The 25658-nt window shown below is 41.4% G+C and overlaps 1 protein-coding gene and 1 long non-coding RNA gene across 2 annotated transcripts in view; one reads left to right on the top strand and one right to left on the bottom strand.

Moving 5' to 3' along the window:
- The window catches only part of LOC124512575 (uncharacterized), a 93224-nt gene extending 71340 nt beyond the window's left edge, over positions 1 to 21884 (top strand). Inside the window, exon 6 of the long non-coding RNA XR_006962154.1 lies at positions 21807 to 21884. This is a non-coding gene — a long non-coding RNA (uncharacterized LOC124512575). The remainder of the gene's footprint in view (positions 1 to 21806) is intronic.
- Positions 11353 to 16214, bottom strand: FAM216B (family with sequence similarity 216 member B). Its single transcript, XM_047080212.1, has 3 exons — positions 16116 to 16214; positions 13270 to 13390; positions 11353 to 11546 (listed from the first exon to the last, which is right to left on the bottom strand). The coding sequence occupies exons 1-3, from the start codon at positions 16212 to 16214 to the stop codon at positions 11353 to 11355; spliced, it is 414 nt and encodes a 137-aa protein (XP_046936168.1).
- Positions 21885 to 25658: the final 3774 nt, after the last annotated feature.

Here is a 25658-nt window from a genome sequence, read left to right on the forward strand (position 1 = left end):
AGGACTGGGTTTGGGGGGGATTTGATATGCTTCTGGTATGGATTTGACATGGCTGGGAAAATCCAGGTGGAGTCTACTGTGCAAATGGGTGTTTATGTCTGTTCCTTGGGAGAGCATCTGGACCAGAACTACAGATGTAATCAATTAGGATGCCTCAGTTTTAGGGGGTAATTACACTCCGTTACCTTCTGGAAAACACCATTGCAAGTCCAAAATGGACAAATGTAGAAGTCAGGGGGAATTCAAAATGTGGGTACAAGATATAAAATCAAACCAGAATCTGCCTGTACTCACAGTAGACTTCAGACTCTGCACTGAAATTCCCTATGACCAATACAAAGAATGAGGCCATTGCTTAAGTCACGATATCTATAGGACAGTCAATTGTTTAGTGGGAGCCAGTTGGTCTTGGTACTGAAATTTAAGTTTCCCAGGTGATATGGTGAGCAACTTCTTTTTTTTTTTTTTAATTTTTTTTTTCAACGTTTATTTATTTTTGGGACAGAGAGACAGAGCATGAACGGGGGAGGGGCAGAGAGAGAGGGAGACACAGAATCGGAAACAGGCTCCAGGCTCTGAGCCATCAGCCCAGAGCCCGACGCGGGGCTCGAACTCACAGACCGCGAGATCGTGACCTGGCTGAAGTTGGACGCTTAACCGACTGCGCCACCCAGGCGCCCCATGAGCAACTTCTTCAACAGCATCTTTTTATTTATATAAAAAATAAAATCACTTCACTGGGTTCTTTCTTCTCTGGCTCTCAAAGGGTTACATTAAAGCAAAGTTGTACAAGAAAGTTGTTGTTCTCAACTCACCTGTCATCTTCATAAAGTCCCTAGATCAGGAACTCTCTGAGGGTTGTGCTGGAGAGAGTTCTGAACCAGGAGGAACCTATATGACGTTCTCGTTGCTAGGGTGGGCAACACCAAGTAAATGAGGGCCTTACAGCCTGTTGTCTTAAAAAAGACAGAGTTCTTCTCTTATTTCAGTGGATTTTGTTTAATTATCCTTTTATATACATTTAAGAGATTTCTCCAAAGGAGGTCAACATTTTAGTGCAGGTATTTTTAAGGTCACTAGGTTTAGGCCAAAAAAGCTTTCTTCTGTTCAGGATGTTACAAATAGGTCAGCAGAATGCTGTCACCATGAGCCATTAGGGGAACATGGGAACGACTTGTACTGGACTGTTATTATCCAGGAGTCTTTTGCGCCTCGAAAAAAGGTCAGCTGAGTAAACGTGGAGTCTGAAATAGAAGAGGAGCAGATTATCTAAATTAGGACATATGTTTGTCAGTTTTCTTCTCAAAAGAGCGTCTTTCAGCAGCATGCTTCATCATCTTGACTATCCAGGTTTTAGTCTTTACATTTAAGAATCAGATCCCTGGGGCGCCTGGGTGGCTCAGTCGGTTGAGCAGCCGACTTTGGCTCAGGTCATGATCTCACAGTATGTGAGTTCGAGCCCCGCATCAGACTCTGTGCTGACTGCTCAGAGCCTGGAGCCTGTTTCAGATTCTGTATCTCCCTCTCTGTCTGACCCTCCCCCGTTCATGCTCTGTCTCTCTCTGTCTCAAAAATAAATAAACGTTAAAAAAAAAATTTAAAAGAATCAGATCCCTTACGTACACTGTGAGAACATCCTTAGCGCACTGCGGTGATCTACATTTATTTATAATTATCCTTCAAACTTTTATGACTGGGAGATGCTGGGAATTGAGTTGGTGGAAGGAACAAAGGAGTTAGAGGGATATGTGCAGAAAATGATGCCGAGAGAGAGAGGCACATAGACATAACAGAGATTTATTCCACTCACTCCTGGCTTAGCTTCCCAGGATCTTTCCTCATAAACTTTTTGTTTCAACTTATGTAAAAAATTCTAAACATAAATGAATAGGTAGTATTACAAGTTGTTATGAGCAAACACTTAAATAACCACCACGTAGACCAAGTAATAAGAAGATATTGACAGAATTCCAGAAGCATCCCCTATTACCCACATGGCCCTGTCTGTCACCAAGTCTTCCATCCCATAGTAGTCATGCCCATCAATGTTATGGTAGTCACTATGCATCCCTAAAATACTAGCTTTTGATATAAATAGAATCATAACACATATGTATTTTTGCCTGGCTTCTTTCACTCAATGTTATATTTTTATAATTCACCCATGGTGGTGTGTGTTATAATTCACTCATTTCCTTTCTTTTTTTTTTTTTTAATTTTTAGTGTTTATTTATTATTGACAGAGAGAGAGAGAGAGAGAGAGAGAGAGAGAAAGAGAGAATGAGTGGGGGAGGGGCAGAGAGAGAAGGAGATACAGAATCAGAAGCAGGCTCCAGGCTCTGAGCTGTCAGCACAGAGCCCGACACGGGGCTCGAACTCGCAGACAGTGAGATCATGACCTGAGCCGAAGTCGGATGCTCAACTGACTGAGCCACCCAGCCGCCCCATATAATTGACTCATTTTCATTGCTGTGGAATAGTCTACTGTTCGAATTAACCCCAATTGCTTATCTATTTTATTATTGATGGAATTGGGATTTTTTCCAGTTTGGAGCTCTCCCCACCCCTCCACTCCCAATTTATCCAATCACTCTTACTGCTCTTCTCTTGTCATATATATTCCAAAATATACCAGGATTGGAAATTGGAGATGATGAGACTTTACCTGCTGATAGCCATTATAATCTTTGTCTGGAAAATTATCTTCAAAGACCCATTTGACCACACTTACCCTTTGATTAAGTGAGCTATTTAAAGGTGCCCAGTAAATGATAAAACACTAAAAATACTGAGTATTGGTTGTTCTGTTACCACAATTATTATATTTCTAAAACCAATTTAGTTAGCTAACATTAATATACACGCCGTCAGGCATTGTGTGTTAATCCTCCCAAACCTCTTCAGAATAGGAACTGTTGTTATTGCCATTTTACAGATGGTGAGACTGAGACACAGAGGAGCAGCCCCTTACGTGCTTCCACACATCTGTTATGTGAGGTATCCAGAATTCAACCTTGATGACCAAACTCCATAACCGTGCTCTCAACGATTGCACTAAGTACTTTAAAGGCAAACATGGGGAGCAGAACGTATACTTCTGCCCAGGTTCTGTTTCAAGATCATGTGGCACTTAGTTCTGATGACAAATAATCCTGCCAATGCAGCCACAATAACCTGTGTTAAGGCAGAAGAAAGATTTGTAGGTGAGCTCCCCTGCAGCTCGTGGGGACTCTTCATTTTGTTCTCGCACTGGAGTGGGTCCTGCAGAGGTAGAGGGGCTCTGGCAGTGGCCTCACTGAGCACTCCCACAGGAGCCGACCCTGCAGTCCACAGCCACACTTCCCTGGCACCTGTGGAGAAGGTCGCCTTGGGCTTGGTCACAGCCCAGTTAGGTAGTCAGGGTCACAAGGCTGCGAGGTGAGCAGCAAAGACAGCCTAGGCAGAGGCGTTTCATTCCATACGGAATCTTCAGGGTCCGCCACAGGACCTGTCTCCTCACCAGCAGTCAAGAAATGTCTGGTGAAGGAGCTAGAAGGAAAAGCTATGAAGCTGGTTTGACTGGCTTTATGAAACTGCATCCCTCTGCTGTTAGAATGATTCGAATGCCATGCGTAACAAAGCTCTGATTCCCATGCTTTCCTCCTCTTTGGAACCGTTTTAGTCTTCAGAACCTGCTGTAAGCACGCTCGTCAACACAACTGCACATGCATGGGGCTCCTGCCAAAGCGTGTGTTTGTGGTGACACAGATTCAGTTGTGACTGTGTGGCATTAACTTCCTGCATCCGAAAGCAGGGGCAGTCAATTAAAACCCTGATTTATTTACACATCCCCTCTCTTTCTTTCAATTGAATATCTTGTTCAGAAGAATTCTATTAATATGATTTATCACAATAAACAGCATGGTTCCTGCTTTAATTGATTCATCTTTTTCTCCATCTAAAATGTTTCCTATATCTCTATTCTGCATCAACTTTTAGTGTCCTTTTCACAACCCCCCTGCTCCATATCTTCACTGACTTTGATCATTTCTACAGAGTCTAGATTTTTTATATAGTCTACATCTTAAATCACTCATTTTCTCATTTTTAAAGTGCTGATTATAATCATCCCTTAAATTTACTGAAATTAGCATGAGTTTTTAAACCATTAGTCAAAAAAGAAGAGGCTTTTTTAAAAGAAACTCCCTGCTGTTCTTTGTGGATGAAACAGTTGACATTTTGTTAAGAGATTTTTATCTGACTTTAATTCTGTAGCTTTAATGTATTCTTCACAGTTATAAATGGAACGGTTTGTCCTAAATGGAAGTGTATCTATATAAGCATAGTTATATCCAGTCTTTAAAATGGATCATTTCATTTCACACATGCTATAGAATCTTGAATTTCACCTTTACTCGTCTCAATTTCTTTACTAAAAACGACTCTGTTGCTCCAAATTCCTATATCAATGGATTGGATATATCAAATTGTAGTAGTAATTGTTCGTAAGTACATATTTTATAACATGTACTAATGGAATAATAAAATATATTGCAATAACAATATGCTCTGCCTGATAGAATTTCATCATGGGACTCCATTAACGCATTCGGCTGGTATCAGCTTTTGAAAACGCCTTCCGTTGTGGTGCAAGGAAAATGCTCTGTATAATAGTGAATGGTGAAAATGGGATTCAAATAGGAATTTCTAGGAAGGCTGAGCAGAATGAAAGAATACAGAAACATGAATGGATGCTGACCACGCAGTTTTGATATTGCTTGAAACTGGATTGATCCTGGGGATCCCTGTGCTCTCATCACACCCCAGCCTTTCACCCCTTACAGGTCAGGGGCTACCCTCATGCCTGAATGACACTGCTTTGCTCAGGTCACCAAAGGTTTCCTAATTGGCATCCCCAGTGGCCACATGTTAGCCTTCATCTTCGTCAGGCAGCCATTAGCCCTTCCTTTTTCTAATTTCCCTCTTCCCTGGACTTGGCTCTCCTACCTCCCTGAAAAATCCCTTTCAAGCACACTGGTCTGTAGGGCTCCATGCCTCACAGCCTTTCTGGTCCCTGGGTTCCATCTCTGCTCTTCTCCCCTGGGGATCTCCCCTCCTCTTGCCTCTGCACCACCCCCAGGGCTGACTTTTCACCCTCTGCCAATACCTGCAGAATGCAGAGACCTGAAGTTCAACTTGTCCAAAACCAGACAATAATTCACTGTCCCTCAGATCAGCTCTCCTGGGGCTGTTGGCCCTGTGCTTCTCCCCCAGGTCTCCCAGTGGTCCTTTTGGTCTGTTCTGTCACACCCAGCCTGAGTCCCCGGTTCTTCTGCCACCAGATCGTTTGGTTTTTCTCCCTGTATTTCATTCCTGGGTTTGGTCCTCCTTATTTTCTGCTACTGGAAAATGAGGACAGATGCCGGAGTCGTTTCCCTGATTCTTTCCTCATCTTCTCGGATTCATCCTGCTCAGTATTGGAAATCAGTTCTCAGGCCAAGCGCCTACTAAAAACACCACCAGTGATTCCCTACTGTTTACCAATTAAAGTTTATTAAAGTGTCTCCATGACCAAGCTGTAATTTCTTCCCAGAGTTATTTTCCAGCACAAAATATATATTCTCTCTGCACTGCCGCCAAATTTAATTGCTTGTAAACGTTACAGTTAATAAATATTATTTCCAGTAGCTCTCAGGTACTGTAAATGAATAAACGACATAAGAAGGATGACTTAATATTGCCCTCTCACCATGAGACAGTTAATCATAAAATTATAACTTTGAAATAATATGTAAAGTCTAAAAACTTTTTTTTTACTTGTTTCAATCATGTAGATTGCCTTCAGAATTGCACTAAAGACGAAAATCATTTTCTTTTTTTGTGTATGCGCTTCTCCTGTTTCATAGGAAGGAACCTGATACCTTGAGTTTTAACACCTGACTTTTTCTTACCAAAATTAAAGCTCGTTTAACTTACATAGATTATACATAGACTTTTTCGGTCTTAATTAACTCTTGGTCTGGATTCATGTGTTTCTTGACCACCATTTCCATGATCTTGGTCACAATCCATTTGACGTATCTCTCAGCAAAAAGCTGGCCCTTCAGTTAGGAAATGGAGGCACATTTTGCACCTTCTCCCAGCCTTTAGCATACCATCTGACCTCTCGGCAGCTGTCCCTCCCTCTCTCCACAACCCCTTCCTTTCCAACCTTGTGCCTCAGAGAGAACCCTGGACTTATGGGACTTTGCCTTCTGCTCTTCCTTATTTACATAAATATACAATGCAGCACATACTGTAATCACTTATAGAATTTAAATAGGTAATATATTTACAGTGGTATTTATTTATTTTTTCTCCTTCAACAAAGCCGGGCTTCTGAAACGCCACTGGCTTTCTATGATACTTTGTCAAGCCATCTTGAACATGTTTCTGGGCTCATTACATTATTTTCAAGGTGGAAGGTGCCTTTCTCTAGAACCCTCTGTTTGTAAACAGGTACTCATTTCCCCTCAGAGAACCACGCCCCATGGGCCTGGAGGATGCTGGAACTCACACCATATAGCTGAATGTTTGGCTTAGTTACAATTGGGTAAAGCCTCTGACCCTGCTCCTAAGCTGTGATTTCCAATAGCTACAGGGATTTCCTCTACTTCTGACCTGACTGGACCCGTTGTGTAACTGGTACAGTATGGTAGCCCTAATGTGGAGAAAAATGAGCGACAGTTCTCTGGAGGCAGACAAGGGATTGATTTCGAACATAGGGATTGATTACATTTCGGGCAACAGGACTGTAATTTAAGGGGTAAGGGAGAGTCAATGAGGCCAATATAATGGTTTCCTCTACAAGCACTGATGCAATTAGCAACTCATTTTAATTGAAAAGGTGCAGGAACTCTTGGCCCTGTTCCTATGGCCTTCGTCACAATAGGAAATGGGAGGGAAAACCAAGTCAGGATTCGCTTTGGTGGAATGGTAATGCATATTTCGTAATACCACATCTAGGAACCATAAATCATTTTAGTAGAAAGTACTGTTATAATATGCCATTGGTCTGGCTTTGAATGAGAATAATTGGCATTTTATTTATGTGATTTATTGAAGGTCAGTATGGAGAATCTTTCTCTATCCCAAAAGCCACTCTTATCATGCAGTCCTTGGTCCTAAATCTTTGCCAGACTTGCCAAACAGAAATTCAGTTTATTAAGGCTAAAGCCTTCTGGCTATTGAAGTCCCTTCTTACATGCTATCATACTTTAGTAAACATAAGTAGCACCTAGAATGCTACCTCTCTGATTCTGATTCACTGGGTCGAAGATGGGAGCCAGTTCGAAGATGGGAACTTACATTTTCCTTAAGCATCCTAAGTGAGTCTGGTATATGAATTGTATTTTGATAAATACTGCTCTACATCTAGAGATAACATTTAAGTAGGTAATTATTAAATGTCTCAGGCTTATCTGAAATCAATTTTTCCTTAACAGCATGTTGGAATATTGGAACACAAATCAGCTAAGTTTCAAGAGAGGGTCATGGCAAGAAAAAAGTATGCAGCACAGGGCAGTAGTTTGAGAAAACATGCTCAGACTGGATGTCTAGGCAGGGAGCCCTGTCAGAAGCTAGCATAAGGGTACTGAGTGCATGGGGAAGGCAGCAGGGTGAAGACTAAAGTTGGATTGGTCTCTGGGGGGCAATTGTCTGGGATTCACTCTTGGGGTCATGTAAGATTAAGTGTTTCTGGAGTGCCTGGGTGGTTCCGTCAGTTAAACGGCCACCTCTTGATTTTGGCTCAGGTCAGGATCTCAAGGTTTGTGAGATCGAGCCGTGCGTCCGGCTTCCTGCTCGCAGCGGGGAGGAGATTCCTTGGGATTCTCTGTCTCTCTGTCTCTCTCTGCCCCTCCAACCCCTCAAAATGAATAAATAAACTTTTTATTTATTTTTATTTTTTTTTATTAAAGAGTGTTTCCTTCTATTTTGCACCCTAGGTACCTCACTCACCTCACCCTAGTGCTGGCTTTGGTAGATAGCTTCTGAAATGGCTGCCAGTGGTCCCACCTTGTGGTATTCATGCCCTTGTGTAATCTGCTGCTCTTGTGTGTGGACTGAACCTAGTGACTTGTTTCTAATGCGTACAATATAGCAAAGGTGATGGGATGTCACTTCCAAGAGTAGGTTATAAAAGACTGTGACTTCCATCTTCTACCCCCTCTCATGCTCTTTTGTTTTTTAACTCTGATGAAACAAGTTGCCATTTGTGATTTATTGTGGCCTATTGCCATTTCTGCCTTATTGAGAGACCTATGTGGCAGGGAACTGAGGGGAGCCTCTAGACCATAGCCAGTTGATCCTTCCCTGGTTGAATCTTGACATAAGACCACAACCTCAGCTGACACCTTGACTGTAATCTTTGGGAGACCCTGAACCAGAAGCCCCAACTAAGTCTTGCCCAGATTCCTGACCACAGAAACTGAGAGGGTAAATCTTGTTGAAGTCACTGTGTTTTAGTATGATTTTTTTATTCAGTAGTAACTAATACAGTGCATAAATATCGTGGTGGTGGTGGAGTGATGGTTGCTGAACCTGAAGAGCAACATAAACAAGGAAAAGAGAGAAGGTACTGAGGACACACTGAACCCAGTATCGTGTGTTTAAGCAGTTTGAACCAGGGATAGTTCTTCCTACAGGGGTTGCTTCCTTTTCTTCTTCCTCACCTCCTCCAAGTCTTTGCTGCCCTAAAAAATAGCTGGACAGTTGCTTAATCAACGTTGACTGCTAAACGTTGAAATTTCTTCTATTGAGTCTCCAAGATTATTGCCGTCACCACCTCCTTGTCTATCGTGAACTCCTTCCCTGAAATTTGCTATGGTTCCTAATAAGGAGGTCTGTACTTAACAGTGATAGATAATATCTTCATCCAGCAGCCATAGCCACTAGAATATAAAAAAAAGTAAAATGTCTGACATTGCAAGGATGTGGAGCAACGTGAACTTTTATAATTGCTAGTGGGAATGCAAAATGGGATGATCACTTGGGAAAATACTCTGACAGTAGTGTATAGAGTTAAATCTAAATCTAGCATACGACCTAGTAATCATACTTCTGGATATCTATCCAAGAGAAATAAAAACTTATGTGTACACAAAAGCTCATATTAATTTTTTTTTTGAGAGAGAGAGAGAGAGAAAGAAAGAGTACAAGCAGGGGAGGGGCAGAGAGAGAGGGAGACAGAATCCGAAGCAGGTTTCCAGGCTCTGAGCTGTCAGCACAGAGCCCGATGTGGGACTTGAACCCACCAACCATGGGATCATGACCTGAGCCGAAGTCAGATGCTTAACTGACTGAGCCACCCAGGCGCCCCTATATTAAAATATTTATAGCAGTTTTATTTGTAATAGTCCAAAGCTAGAAACAATCCAAGTGTTCATCAACTAGTGAATAGATAAGCAGACTGTGGTGTTACAGATTATCCTCTGTTCCCCTTTGTCTGTCTTTCTCAGGATTCTCTCAATGAGTGCCTTTCATCTAGCACCATAATCGGTCATATTCCTCATAGGCCTTTGGGGTGGGGCTCAACTGGGAGGGCATTATTTTCTCAGAAGGGAGAGCCAGTAAGTGCGGCCTTCTGCACTGACTTAGATTTGTCCTTTTTTTATGGGCCTGGGACATTCACTTACCAATTAGCTCTTAGAAGCCTCTATTGGAAACAAGGTGCTTCTGAGATTTTTGACGCAAGGGATGCTGCTCAGAATCCTAAGTAGCCTCCTTAATATTCTGCATCACTAGCAAAGGCTTACACAGCAAATATTCATGCCCATCAAAAAAAAAAAAGTCTAAGATAAAAGTGCATGCATAACGTAACACTTAGAGTTGTTGAATCACTATGTTGTACACCTGAAACTAATGTAACGTGCGTCAACCATACTTCAATTTTAAAAAGTGCATGCAAGAAGTTCATCGGGATAAAAGGCCCATTTTGGAAGCAGTGGGAAAGCTAGTATAGGTCAAGTTAAATCTGTCACGTGCTTCAGTCCCTTAAAGAGGGCTACCCTATAGCTCACTATAGTTTCATTTATTTTTCTTCTTTTAAGCCTATCTAATGATTCTTAGAACTGGAAAGCTACATAGAGTACATTGAGTCAGGGCCAGGATTTGCAGAGGTCAAGAAACTTCTTTATTCTTTATGAATGGTTGCAGAGAGAACATCATCATCATCATCATCATCGATGAGATTATTTTTTTCTTCCTTCTAATGGTACAGCATCTTCCTTCCAGATCACTGTCAGCATATCCCTCGTCAAACAAGTCTATAATTCCATCTCAAGCAACTCCTTTTACAGGCATGACAAAGTCATTGGCTGATTTAAATGAGGGAGGGGGGTTGAACATTTAGCATAAAGATGAAGTAAAGGCATTTTTAAATGTTTTACTTTATGTGAGCACTGGTGTCTAACTTTCCACACAGAAAAAAAAAATCACTAGTGATGAAAATAACAATTAAATGTAACTCATATAACACTGTACCACTGTATGTTGTTTTGATTCATTGTTATCTCCTTTTTGTTTTTGTTTTGTTTTGCTTATTTGTCTGGTCTTGGGTGCTCGCTGAAAACCAGTGAGGCCACGGAAAGGTTAGACTTGAGACCAGTTCTTTGGGGGCTCTTTCTCGTTCTGCTGAGAGTGTTTCTTCAGCTGCCAGGAAAAGATGCGTGCACGAATTCTTTTGCCTGTGTCATGATCAACTCCAGCTCCGTAGATGAACCCAGCTGTGGCAAGTTGATAAGTCCAAGTTTCAAGATGACACAAAGGGATTGAGTCAGGCAAGACCCAGAAGATTTGGGGCCAAATTAAATGTTACTGCTCGATGGGAAAGAAGAGAGGAAGGAGGATATGGAAATACACAGCCCAGTTTCTGCTGAGATGATAGGCTCTGGAAACCCACCCTGCATGCTCACTGTTAACTCAGTACTGGTTTGTGTATTTTCCAAATCTGCAGTGGGTGGCTTCAGCAGTCACCCGGGGACCGGGCACCCGGCACCCTGTGATGACTTTTCCCTTTCACGGTTCTTGGGATTTCTCTGGAAGGTTCTAATTCAAAGGCAGCTTTTATCTGGAAAGCTTCAGAAGTCATTTCACTCTGCACATTATATGAGGAGTAAAAGGCTTGTTTACGTTTAGCTCCACTGCTCTTAAACCCTTCTACTTGTTCTTGCTGGTAAAATGTATGTGAGTGGGAGAGAGATTATTCCTAGGTATGGGGTTTTTGTTAGAAGTTACTTTTTTTTTTTCCATTCTCATTCACCAAATAGGTACTGAGCACCCACTAGATGTCGGGGTACATGGGCAAAGCACCTGTTTCAGAGCTTGTGCAAAACCTCAGTTTCTGACGTAGCCAAGCCCTGCACTTTTAGCCCTGCGTTGAACCACAGGTAGTGCTGACAGCCCTGTTCTTGTCATGGCTGAAGGCTTCTGGGAGATGGATCTTTGGGGAGCTACCTTAGCTGAGGCTCTCTTGGTTGAATCTCTAAGCACAGCAGCACAAGCCAGAGCTTCCTGTTGAGTAATGTGGCCTAAGGGGAGAGAAATGAGAGAAAGTTCAAAGTCAACAATCTTACAAAACAAATAAGCAAACAACCTTGCAAATGTTTATGAACCCATAAAATTTCCTCTACTCTGCAGGGTAGAAACCATTGTGTTTAACACACCCAGGTTGTAGGATCTTTGAAGACAGGCAGTGTACTTCTCTTCTTTTGCATTGCTCATTCAGTTAAGTTAAAAAATACATGGTCATTGATCAACATGACAAATCAGTTGGGGAGGGACTTGGGCCATGAGTCATCTGAGCCTGACCTGCATATCTTCATTTTCAAAATTTTCCTCAAGCCAGAAACTGATATATTGAATCTCTGTCAGTGTTTTTAGAGTGTAGGCTGCAGACCAGCCACGACACAATCATCAGGCTGAGGCCACATTTAATAACGCTTTTTGAAAATTCAGATTTCTGGCTCTATGCCAAAGACTTTCCTAATCAGAAACTCAGAGAGTTAGGTCTGGAAATCTGCATTTTGATATCTCACGCAGGTGGATCTTATGCGCACTAAACACTGAATGTCTCTGCTCGGGTTTCCTTGGCCTCTATGCAATTTTACTCTACGAACAAAGCTAGTAGATGATGCTTCTGCAAGACTTCAGGCAATCCTGAGCAGGCTGCATCGAGCTCTGCCACTTACCGGTCACATGATCCTGGCCAAGTGATTTAACTTATTCACCTCTCAATTTTCCTTTCTGCAAAATGTGGGTTATAAAAGCACCTACCTTTTGGATGGAGGTGACTGAGTTTCAAGTAAGACAACATTTGCAAAGTGCTCAGAACTGTCCCTGGCAGATAGGAAGGCCTGATAACAGATACCTATTGTTACTGTTCTTGTTATTCAACCATTTGCAAAAACCGTGTCTTTTATGCAAACGCAGGAACAACAATATAAGGTTGATGTGCTAATGTTAAGTGAGCTGCTTAGAAAAAGAAAGCTCTTCCAGTGACAGAGGCCAGCTAGAGACTGAAGTCATTTGCTAGAAGAAAAGAGACTCAATGCCAGTCACATCTTTCACAAGGTTGTTGCTTAAAGTCTGTGAAGATCTTTTGCAACCATCATTTCATTTGTGCTTCATAAAATCCCATGAGGTTGCTAGAAGAAGAGAGATGTCAGAGCATGGGCGTGAAAATGCATGATCTGTGCAGGCGACGGCCCTGATATTCACTCTACGACTTGAGCAAGTTGTATAACGTGTCTGAGCTGCAGTTCCCCACTGCTGTGAACTGGGGAGAAAATGTATAATATATAATATTACATATTATATGTGTAGAGCTCCTAGCACAAGGTCTCTAGCGTGGGAAATGCTCACGAAACGTAACTGTTATTGTTGTGAGTAAACCAAGCCTCTGAATTCGCACATCCAGCAAGCGGCTGACCTGTGGTTTGAGCCTAGACCATCTGCCTAAGCCCATTGTCATCTCTACTAGATCAAGTGCCTGTAAATCTCAGACAGTTGTTGACATTTTATGGCAATCCATACTCTGATTTCTTGAAGCCTTCTTAATTTACCCATAAAGCCTTGCTTAGGATTGTCAGGGATAATCATTTTTAAACATGGCCTGCCAGCCATGTTATAAAATAGCACACTGGCAGAGGAGGCCATTCTACTTGAATTATTTATCTGGAAACTTGACTTCCGGCTGCAGCACACGAGTCCCTCCCTAAGGTGCCTGGTTTGGGTCAGGTAGTTAAAACTCACCAAGCAGCTGCTGGTGCCGAAGGCTGTGAATATAGCGGTTCTGCAGGGCCTCCCACAGGGGCCTGGAATTGTAAATCCTCATGATGCTGTAAAAGTAGCGCTGCTGCCCTTGGGTTAGGTCCTGTCAGAGCACAGCAGGTGATTTTGATGAGTTGGTGGAATTCTCTAGGACTACGAGTGTGATGTATTCAAAGCTGACTTCTTTTGGAAATAAGATATATATATGTATACATACATATGTATGTATAACAATTTTATGTATATATGTGTGTGTGTGTATATATATATATACAAATTGTGTGTGTGTATATATACATGTATACACACACACGTATACACACACACACACACACACATACATGTAACAATTGGAAAACAACCATTGGGTAGTTTCTTCCCCTAGTTTATTTAAACAACTTCCACTGGCCTGTGTGATAGTAAAAATGGATAAGCAAACATTCTAGGTTAAGTAAGTAGGTCAAGGTATTGGGCTGAGAGAGATCTAAGGATTTCCAACATCTTATAATTTTATTTATCTATTTTGATCCTTGTTGGAGAAGGTAGGCCATGAGAATCTACACAGGGCCTGACGTAGATCCGGCTTCTGAATGGGGTCAAGAGAACTTCCCACCAAGAGTTGTCAGTAAGCAGGGGAGATAGCTGGATGAGTGGATGGGTAATGTGATAAAGGTTCAGCATTATTAGTTAAAAGGTGCTATGAACACAGAGGAGGAAAATAAGCTCTGTGCAAGGCTTTCTAAATGAGTTGACCAAAACATCGGAGTCTTAGGGTGAGGAGAAATTCCCCCAAAGAACCAGAATACTGCTTCTCAAAGGGCATTGACATCACCTGGGAACTTGTTAGAAATGCAAATTCTCAGGCTCCACCCTAGATCTACAGAAGCCTAAACTCTGGGGAGTGGGACCCAGAACTCTGGGTTTTAACAAGCCCTCTGGGTGATTCTGACACAAGCACACTAAAATTTGAGAACCACTGTGCTGGAAGAAAAAGAAAGGCTAATTAGTGGGAGAAAGTGGTACAGATTTCCAATGGGGCACAAAATATCTGGATATATTGGGAAGCAGACTTTTTTTTTTTTTTTTCAAGCAGAATATAGAGTCTGAGCTGGGAAAGGCTTAGAGGTAGGCAGGGGAAGTTCATAAAAGCCTTATAGATGTAATGTTCCGACTCAAATCTTAAAAGTAATACTTAAAAAAAGTTTAAAGATTATCTTTTATATGAGGAGCCATTGAAGGTCTTTATTTAAGTCCGTGATTCTCAAAGGGAGTGATTTTGACCATTGAGGACATTTGACAATGTGTAAAGACATTTTTGGTTGTCATGAATGGTGAAAGGGAGGATGTATGGTACTGGCAGTCAGTAGGTAGGAGCCAGGAGTGCTGCTGAACATCCCACAGTGCACGAGACAGCCTCCCGGTCCCTCGTAACAAAGAATTATCCAACCCCAAATGTCATCCTTTCATGTGACCAGATTTTGCAGCTGGCCCTGCTGTGGAGGATGAGCTTCTGGGATGACAGACCATTGGTAGGGAGAGCATTTAGAAGGCTGACCTCTAGGGCAAGCAAGGAGCAAGAAGGGCTGGGACTACAGTTTCTGTTATATACCTCATCTATCATCAATGCTTATCGTATGTAGAGGGGGAGACTGAGATAGTGGCATCAGCATTCTAGAAAAATCAAAGAACAAGAAGTTCACCGTAGGCTAAAAAATTCAAAACAATGACAGAATTTTCAAAGCAAGTTGTTAACCATTGTAATGAAAACTAAATTTAAGTGAATCAAATGTAAAAGTAAAGTGACTTTCATCTGTTAGAAATCTGGTGTGGAGGCGTGCCTGGGTAGCTCAGTGGGTTAAGAGTCTGACTCTTGATTTCAGCTGAGGTCACGATGTCACCCTTCATGAGTTCGAGCCCTGCATTGAGCTCTGTGCCAACAGTGCTGAATTCTCTCTCTCCCTCTCTCTGCCCCTCCCCTGCTCTCTCTCTCTCTCTCTCTCTCTCTCTCTCACTCAAAAATAAGTAAATAAACTTAAAAAAAATGGTATGGAGTTGAAGCCTGTGTGTCAAATTTATTTTCTGGTGTCTAGAGACCTTAAGCTTGATATTGAAAATGTGTCCAGAGTGAAGGTAGCAAAGCCAAGTATTTCTCAATTTGAGACATCATTTCAACTTTACAGTTTGTGAATTAGATGTTTTAAAAGATAATATCTTTGAAGAAGATAATCGATTCTTAATTAAGCTTTTTCAAATGACAGACAACAATATAATATGAAAATAGCAAGCCAGTTTCAAAAGCAAAGCTCCAAAGGGCAATGGGAATAATCATTGTAGAAGATAAAATCTTAGCAGTTATTGTTTTATTTCATGGTGGGGGGGGGGGATGCTATGTCCTTTCCTTAGCAGGGATCTGAGCTTCCTAAATAACAGTCCTAATATTCTTACCCTATTGCTTATCCTTCCTTGAGGCGATGGAAGAGAACTTAACTTTTGCAAAAAGTATTTATGAGAATGGCTTTAAATAACTTTGACTGAAAGGCACTAACATCGTTCTCTAGCAAGGAGCCATAACATGGTTGCTTCCCGCCACCGATCAGTGCTTTTGCAATGAAGACAAGACTGTCCACAGAGCTCCTAAAATGCGCTGGGTATAGGATCGGATCATCCAAGGGCTCATTTGTTCACCACACAGGCTGTCAACATGCACTGAGGGCCTTTGTCAGGCACGATGTTACCAAATACTGGGTAAACAAAGACATGAAAAAAAGTTCTCAAGCTTTGAAGGAGAGACCTACAAATTTTCTCCATTAGGGAATGATATGCTATACCTTCAGTAAAGAAGTCTCCAAGGCAGAGGAAGGGACGTGAATGCAAGGAATCCGTGGAACATTCCCAAGTTTTTGCTGTCTTTTCCGTTTTTCTCCCATTCTTTATCCTGTGCCTCCAGGGAACAACAAACATAGCATGAAATTGCATTTTGTTCAGCCTATTTTGGGACCTAAGTAAATAAGTAAGCAAGTAAGTAAATAAAGAAACAAATAAATAGATGTTATTTATGTCAAGGGATAAGAAGTTTTCTCACATGTTTCCAAGTAATTGGATCTCACCAGACTGCTCAGTTCTGTACTTTTCCCTATTCCCACCTGCTATTTATGGAAGGACTTTTCTTTCTGCTTCATCTTGTGTGTGCAACATGTAGACTGGGGAACCACTCCCTGTCACAAGTTATTTCTTATAGTTATAAATAATAGTTATTACTTTATCTGACTTTAAAAGCAGTATATGTCATTTTTGAAAATTTATCCATGATCTAACTGTCCATAACTATTGGTGGCATTTGATTGATTTCCTTTTATTCTTTCTTTTCTGTGTACATTTTGTACGGTTTTAGAAAAGGGAGATGATACTCTATATGTTGTGCACTTTCCCAGCTCATTGAATATCCCTTAAAAAAGCCTATAATTTTTAGTGGCAGTATAGTATTCCTTTACATTTTTCTCCGTTTCTTGCACATTTTGCAGTTTTCCGGCACTGCACTGTCCAAGAAACTATTAAACTTAGCTGTATTTCTTGCCAATTGCCTGACAAAATGAAGGAGCCGCAAAAAAGACTATGAGTAAGTCTTTTTTTTCCTTTCCATATTGTTTTAGGTTTGGAATCTGAGATGTGTACAATAATAAAAAAATTAATAATCAAGGAGTAATAGACATATTGGAATAGGGTCACCAAGGCATGGAGTGAGAACTCTAAGTGTTGTCTCCTCTGCTCATACCTTTGCCCTTGCCAACACCTACCCCCATCGGGTTGTTTGATTCACTGAGATCATGGCTATAGAAAGCTCTCCTTCATGCCACTTCCTTCTCTCTCTCCTCTCCTTTATTATATGCTCATGCACATGCATATATAAAAGCACCCACATGTACATATGCTGAAGAAGTATTTCAACATGTGATAAATCTCTGCTTCTGAATTCATGAAGCTAAGGCTCCGATCTTCCTGAAGAGAAATTTATTAGGAAAACATCAGCCAACATCTCTGTGTGTCTTGTTTCCACGATATAAACTTATAAATTAAACTATAAATATTGTACTTAATATTGCCTTCCCTCAATGTGCACTTCAGAAACCACACTAACCAAGATAACTCTTTTAATATTCTCTGTGATAAAAGTTGACACTCTATCCTGTACTTAGATCTTCTCAGTATCCCTCCTCCCATTTTCCAGATCTGCAGAGCAGAGCATAAATATTCTTCAAAGCTAGAAAGATTTCTTCTTTCCTCAACTAGCATAAGGAAATGACTGACGATCTTTCTTGTGGCAACAATTCATGGGTGTTTTCTTGGGCTATTGCTAAGGAAATCCATCTTACCTAGTCAAGTGGACTATACCTGATAAAGTTTGATTAGAATGCTTGGAAAATTCAAGGAGGGAAAATCTACCAAATAACTTCTGTCTGAAACAAAAAGATTTGCTTCAAAGACTTACCCTGTATTATAAACTTCCCTCTTTTAAAAGCTGCTACTCCTATTCAGTGTAGTCTGCTTGCAAGGTCTCTTTCTTCATGGGATGGTGGCGGTCGAAATTCAGTCTGTTGATAAGCTGATATCTAGGCAACGTCATGTGATGAAACAAGGAGCTGGGGCGGGGGGTGGGGGATGGATTTGGCTGCATGCCTTTCCCTGCTTCTGGGCAACATTCGACTGCACAATTTATCCTTTTCCTTTGAAATTTTGTGTCTAATCAAGTGTCAGCTTCTAAATCTACTACATCTGCATTATATGCAGACATGAGAAAAGAAAGTACATGGAGACAGAGAGGCTGAATATTAAAGGTCAAGAAATCCACCAGGGCAATGGGCCATTATATATTTCCCAGATTTGGAGTCAGTCCCCTCACCCACATTGTTCAGAATGAGGAAGAAACAGTTCCTAGATATAGACCTATGGGCGTGAATTTTACCTATGCAATTGTTCAAGACAGTACTCCTTTCTTAATTTTTGGAGGAGTAAGATATTCTCATTTTGGATCTTGGTTAAAGGCTGCGTATGATGATAATGAACCTGTGGCACAAGGATCTTGCCCACACTGATGTCATCAGCATAAGCCTCGCATTTTAATCTGACTCATGACAGCAATCTTACCCCTCCCTCTGGAGTAGCATTATTACTACAGACTTCCTTTTTTCCTTCTGAATCCTCCGTCTGAATGCCAGATTATCTGTAAAAATGAATAATTCCTAGGGAAAATGGAAGAAGAAATACCAAAAGAAAACCACAAATTCAAAATTCTTAAGTATCTAAAGGGAGTATCTCATCAAGATGAGAGTGATGTATTGTGTAGCTTACAGAAGAAAGAAAGAACTCACCAGACACAGAAAGTCTGCATTTTCTTCAATAATTTAAGTTATTGAAGACTGGGGAATAAACATGGCAGACACAGGAGTCTATAAAAGCCTGTGGATACCACAAACCTCTCATTGGATCTGAGAGTTTGGTGATTCTCTACTGAGAGATAAAGAACAATTGAATGCAGAGTTGACATCGTCAATTGAATCTTCCTTGAATGTTTTCCCAGCGTATGATGAAATGCCTTCCAGGGTATACCACATCTGCTGACTGTTACACACACGGGCTGATTCATAGCAGTATGCATCAGTCCCTGCACCACCAGGAAAACAGAAACAGATCTAGGTGTTTGACAAAGAACTTAATGTAAGGAATCTGTTTCAAAAGTACTGGAGGGGCGCCTGGGTGGCTCAGTTGGTTAAGCATCTGACTTTGGCTCAGGTCATGATCAGGTTCGTGGGTTTGAGCCCCGTGCCCGGCTCTGTGCTGACAGCTCAGAGCCTGGGGCCTGCTTCGGATTCTGTGTCTCCCTCTCTCTCTGCCCCTCCCCTATTCACACTCTGTCTCTCTCAAAAATAAATTAACATTAAAAAAAAAAAAGTATTGGAGTGGGTTAGAGGAGCAAAATAAGAAAGGCCTGCTCATGCAATGATAGGCAATTCCACTCAACCACTAACACACCTAGAGCTGGAGGACAAAAGGGAAAATGATTTTCCCCAGAGTCCATACTGTGCCATCCAGGCTGGTTCCGTTGGAACACGGCCTGAGTAGTACCTCAGTACCTGGCACTCAACCAGTGCCCTTGCTTCCCTGCTCTGTCCCAAATGCTGATGTTGCAGTGGCTGTCACCCCCACCACTGCCCCTGCTGCTACTGTCCCTGCCATGGTTGCTGATGCTTCCACTGCCACAGACGTAAGCAGAAACCATGAAAGCAGTTTCTCCTTTCCTCTCACCTTCCATTTTCTGTCCCCCATTGGATGCCAGCTGGTAAGGGACTCTGCAAAATGCATTTTGCAGTCTTCCCACTGCCATGATAAAGAGAAGGGTATAGAACGGTAAGTGCAAAGCTGGGAGATGTTGACACTAGCCAACCAACACATGGGGATACCATCAGCGAAAATCTAAGAGGTACCTCTTGTTTCTGTGATGTCAGGTGGGAGGCTCAAGAACTTAGATGTACAGTCAATGTTTGCCTATTACCACTAAGGTTTGTAATTTTTAAAGAAAAAAAAATACCTAGCTCTGTACATAGTGTCAAGGAATGAAACAGGAGGTTTTGGTCAGTAATCTAACATTTAAGAATGATGAAACCATGCATATCATCAATTTTGATCAAAGAAATTATTTTTCCAAAGACTAGACTTTTCAAAAAGAATTAAAGTTGACTACAAAAAAAAAAAAGAATAAAAACATTTAAAATCTAATTACTATAAGGAATACAGTGTTGACTATTGGTAGAAAATATGCATGCTCTCTCAGAGCTGAAACATTGGTAAAACAATGGAGTAAGACAGTGGTATATCTATATAACCGTCCTTAGAACATGTGTTTTCATAGAATAATAGAATAATAAAGTGTTTTCATAGAATAGTAGGGTAAATATGATCTCGTGGTCATTACCAAGTGAGGAAGGAAGAGGGACCCATGATTAAAATCCAAGATGAGGTTAAACCCTAATTCAAAGAATCTAATCTTCTAGAACAAGAGGCAAAGCTTAACTCTATTTCATTGAGATAGGTATTTCCCTGGAAAACCATGAACCCAAGGGGAAATTATCTGCTCATATCTTTCTGCTTTTGCTCCTTTCCATCATTTCCAGGATCCTCTTAGCTGCAGAGCTCTCCAGGGAAATAGTTATGCTAGGCACAGATATCCTCCTTGTGCTACCCCAAGCCCTCAGAGGGCCTCAGTGCACCATCATGAAATGAAGGGACTGTCCCTGTCCCCATTCAGAGCTGCTGTATATCACCTGGACTTTTGGATGTCTCTACACAAGAGTCTTACACAGACTTTGTTAGACTCTCTTTCTCGTAGGACTACATAGCCCGTTGGGTGTAATCTTGCTTGGTGGGGGTTGGAATGGGTGTCAATTATTCCTCTACTATCTTGTTTTTCTTCCCTCTGATCTCTTCGCAGAAAATTCCCATTTCTCCAAAACTCCAAACCAAAGCTCTCACACATACCAACACCTTAGGGGACACTGGTCTCAAAAACTAGAAACCTTAAAAGTCCCAGTTTGGTCTATAAAAGCCACTTTCAATGACTAATAACTACTTTGAACACTTAAATGCAGTGATTATCAGGAAATGAAAAGCTGGATATGGTCATATATGTGCTAAGGACTTTGGGAAAACAGATTAAAAAAGTACTGAAAAAATCTAAAATAGAATATAACTCAAGAACAAAATGGTGTGTGGATTTAATTTTGACTCTATAATCCCAAATAAATGCTATGGAACGAAGAGGTATGATGTCAAAAGAAACTAGAACAGGTGTCCTGGGAGCTTGTAGATAATTCTGGATTCCAGACCTTGATTTTTTTTGTTTTTAATTGTAAGAATTTGCAAGAAACTCTTTTTCATTAGGGACTAGCAAGGGTCCTCTAAAAATAGACCTTATGACATAGTTATTAAGCAGGAGAACCAGGATTCAAACCCATGGTTACCTGCGGTCTATGGTTTCTCCCCTTGGCCTTTGGAAATAAAAGGGAATTTGAGCAACACACACATTGCTATAATAGGAAACTCTCTCTCCTTGGGTGTGTTCTGTTCCCATCTGCAATATTGCTTTGTTGAATAAGGGGAGGCTTCAGATTCACAAAGTCTTATGGTCATAATTCTGGAGCAGGTTATTAGTCTTAGGATACCAAGTCATCCATCTTCTAATCTAGTCTCCTGGGAAGGTTTCACACAAGCAGGCCATTCCCATCAGTTCTCAAACCTGCCTAGGCGTTTCTGCATTCACAGCACTTAGGGGTTTAAAGCTTAGGTCCTTGTCCGTGAAAACACTTTCCAGATGTATTCTAATTTTCTAAAAAGTGAACTGAATAAAAATACCATCTACTGCTCGGCAACAGATTGGCAAAACAACTTTATAAACATTTAAAAGATCAGTACTGACAGCTATGTTTTCAAGCAATGTCATTTCCTTTTGTTGTTGTTCTTGTTAACAGGGAGACGGTTCTGGGACTCTTAGATGTTGTAGACCTGGTATTTCTGCTGTTGACAAGGTGCCTTGTGCAACCCTCATGGACAGGTAAGTACAATTTGAAACTTGTTAAAAATTTTATACTCAAGTGTGCTAATTAATGAGTTCATGACAATCTGGATGGGTTTTTGGTGGCACACTCTGATCTGTTCCACAGTTTCACCAGCTTATTAAGTTCTCAGATGACGAAGATCTAGTTTCCAGATGATAGAGATCTAGGTGGGATGGAAAACATGGCAGATGGCAGATGACGAAAAGATCTCGACAAGTTAAAGTGATGGACTGCATCTAATAGGACAAAATGCAGTAGTAATAAAAACAATATTCTGCATCAGAGTTTCATTTCTAATTGGACAAATACAGAAAGAAAATGTGATGCTTAGTAGCAGTTCAGGCACAGGGAAAGGCAATGCATCATGAGTTAATGAGGCCGCCAGAGGGATTCATGAGTGTGTATCAACAGAAGTATAGTATCTAAAACAAGGCAGAGACTGGGACTGCCCTGATGTGCTTTTTGTGCTTCAGTGTGTGCAGACAAGGGACATAGGCAAACTGGGCCGTGTGGCTAAACTAGAGGTGCTTCGTCATAGGATAAGCTGACACATGCATTAAGAGCTATCGAATCTGGAAAAGGCCTATGGCAGAAGGGGGCGGGGTGGGCAACCATGCGTCACAAAGTATTCGAAGAGATCACGCGTTTGAGATTAGACTTACTTTGTATATCCCCCAAAAAGAAAAAAATTAAGATGCGTAACTAGAAGCCTGCCAGGATATAAATTTCTGGTGTAAGAAACCACCTCAGGAGAGAATGAGCTCCCCATTCCAGATGTCTTAAAAATAAACTCCCTTGATGAAAACGCTGTAAAGGGTATTTACACATTATACTGGGTCGCTGACACTATAATTCTATAATTGCAAAGGCCATATATGAGCCAGAACATCCCAGCTCCCCCATTGCCTGCCTGGCCCTTCCTGATACAGTCCATCCTTCTTTCCATAAGCTTCAACGTTCTGTGCTTTGAGTGAAGCCACAAATTTGGCCAGTTCTTATGTAACTGTGGCTCACTGTGTACCATTCCAGGCACCTTTGTAACATTAACCCATGTAAGCCTCATAACATACTGTGAGGCATTCACGATGACTAGCTCCATTTGGCTTCTGAGGAAATGGAGCGGAAGAGAGGTTACCTAACCTGCCCATGCTCCCACGGCCAGGAAGTGGCAGGACTGGCACCTGAGCTCAGGCATGTATCTCTCCTTCTTAGAGACCTGGGCTACCCACAGCGAATCTCCTCTGGCCAGAAGCGCCCTGAGAGGTAATCTTTGGCTTGGAATTGACACACTCTAGTTCTGAGACGTTCCAAGTCCAAAGTCAATGGGGCAGGAAGGGATACTCTTCTCTAGGAGGTCATGGGAAGGAGCGAATGTTTACTTAAAGGTAATTTGATCTTCCATGAAAGGACTGGATTTAGGCCAACTCCTAACCCGGGGGCAGGGCTGACTTTCCCAGAAGCTAAAGGATATTTATCCAATGTCAGCTGTGGAAGGCTGTTATCCAGGAAGAAAGAGTAAATGGCTTTTAAATGGGTAAGAAACAGTGTCAACAGTGTCTGCCTTGATCTGAAAGGAATTTTTGTAGTTCTATCCACATCTTAAACTATTAGGCAAAAGATGTAGTGTGTCTAAGTAGATAATTATCTTTTTCTGTTTCATACCTCCAGGGACAGGGACAAAGATGAGGAAAGGAACTACCATTTATTATATGTCTAATAAATGCCACAAACTGTGCTAGGAACGTAATAATAATAATAACATGATTATTATAATTTTATAGTTGTATGGATAATAATAAAGATAATTGTTACTATTATTATTTTATAGTTGTATGGAGGAAAAAATTGAGGCTTTGGTAAGTTACTTGACAATTTATATTATCATACAAGGGGGACCCAAGATTTACACCCAGGTTTGCCTGGCACTAGGGCTTTATTCTTTCTATTATACTATGTTGCCTTTACCACATTTTGTTCTATTTATTTAAGAGCTATTTCTAGAACATTCTATGTGGAGTCTCCTAGAAGAAAATCATCCTCAAACAGGATAGTTCTTTATATGTATGAAATCAATCATTGTCTAAGTCATTGCCTCTCCAGGTTAAAAATAGTTTCTTTAACAATTCCTCTTATTATATGTGTAAGCTTCTGGTAGTTCCATTTTTCAGAAGGTCCCCAGGTAGTCCGATGTGGAAGAAGAACTCTTAACCAAAACAATCAGGACTAATAGCTGGCTCATTACTCTTGTCATAAGCCTATGTAATATTTAATTAAAGCATGCCATTCCAATAACAAGAGCAATAACATAAACAGGTTTGGGAACGTACCCATATCGGTAAGTACACAGTACAACTGGGAGTGCCATTAGAAAATCAGGGGATGCTACAAAAATATGATCAGAGATCTTCCACAAAAATGTGTTTCTTGGAATCTCTGTTAATGACTGTGGAAAATTCCTTGCAGCCCAGATCGCAAGTGTAGTAGACTGAAATCCATTTTGTGGAGAATTCCCCATCAGGCTTGTTACTGTTTCCCTTCTTTCCCACTTTTGCTGGGTCTTCTGCCTTTGTATCTTTTGTTTTGGTCCTTTAACCCTTTATCAGTTATGCGATATGCAGTATGAACCCCAGAGAAGAGAAGCTGCATGCAACACAGCCTTCCCCCCGCCACCCCGCAGGTAATAAGAGAGGGCTTTCCATCCTGTCTTCTTTTTCTTGTGTACCGCCTTCAAATCTAGTGATCCAGTTCTAAACACCTCACCTGGTGAAGCCGATGTCTCATCTTATAGCTGTTGCTCCTCCTTCTTTCCAGCACCCCTCCTCAATCGTGGACACAGCTCTCAAAACTCTAGCCCGCCTCTCCTGGTGTTGGAGATTGGACTTTGTGGCCATCATCTGCAGCCCTTTCGAAACCCCACGGCTAATATTGTCATCTGCGGTGTGGCGGCTTGTTCACGGTTGTGAGCTGTGCTCCCTGATTATTTTGAGCTCAAATTAGGGACAGTAAAACCCTGAGGTTAAAATCTCAGATGCTTTTAGCAGAAAAATCTGAGTTTTGCAGGATGATTCTATAATATTCTGCCTGTGTAACTTTGGACAGGTTTCTCAACCTCTCAAAACTTTGGCTTCCTCATCTGGAGGAAGGCTATTTGAGCAGTTCCTGTATACTTAAGGGTTGCTCTGAGCATGAAATGAGCCAATAATGCTTGAGATGCAGCAAGCGCTCGATCCACGGGAAACTTGCGTGTTGCCTCTGTGTCATGCGTGAGTCTAAGAAGTTTACATATATTATCTTGTTTAATCCTCACATAAACCCCACAAGCTAAGTACTATTAAGTCCTATTTGATAGTCGAGAAATCTGAGGCACAAAGAGTCTTAACAGCTCAGTCGTTTATACAAGCTATTAAGTGGAAGTGCCAGGATCTAAACTCAGGGGGGCTGGTTCCAGACTGTGCCCGGCTGACCACTATGCCATGCTGCCTCTGCACTGGTGGCTCTTACTGTCTACATTACTGCTTATACCTGCATCACCTCGACAGAGGGAGGAATGGGAAAAGACTGACCCTTCCTTTTTTGCATGAGGTCATCCTTCCTGCTTTCTTCTACCACCAACGTACGCTCCCCTTTTATGCTTCCTGTACAGAAAATCCATTTGTAGCCTCTTCCCTCTGCCTTGCCACTTGGGCCCAGCACCCTTCTTCATCTTCACCACACTAGGACACCTGATAAGGCAGAAATTCACAAATTTCTAGGTCATAGCTAGTT

This window comes from Lynx rufus, unplaced genomic scaffold, assembly GCF_022079265.1.
Source record: "Lynx rufus isolate CCGP_SWC_20201006 ecotype Redwood Valley unplaced genomic scaffold, mLynRuf1.p SCAF_1, whole genome shotgun sequence".
Lineage (NCBI taxonomy): Eukaryota > Metazoa > Chordata > Mammalia > Carnivora > Felidae > Lynx > Lynx rufus.

What these genes read in the sequence shown, in the direction of transcription:
- FAM216B (XM_047080212.1), bottom strand. Translation starts at nt 16,214, where the DNA reads ATGGGAGAAAAACGGAAAAGACAGCAAAAACTTGGGAATGTTCCACGG. An exon ending in TGGAGACTTCTTTACTGAAG is followed by an intron (nt 13,391 to 16,115) that starts GTATAGCATATC and finishes GTGCTCTGACAG; the next exon opens with GACCTAACCCAAGGGCAGCA. An exon ending in TCGGCACCAGCAGCTGCTTG is followed by an intron (nt 11,547 to 13,269) that starts GTGAGTTTTAAC and finishes CTCTCCCCTTAG; the next exon opens with GCCACATTACTCAACAGGAA.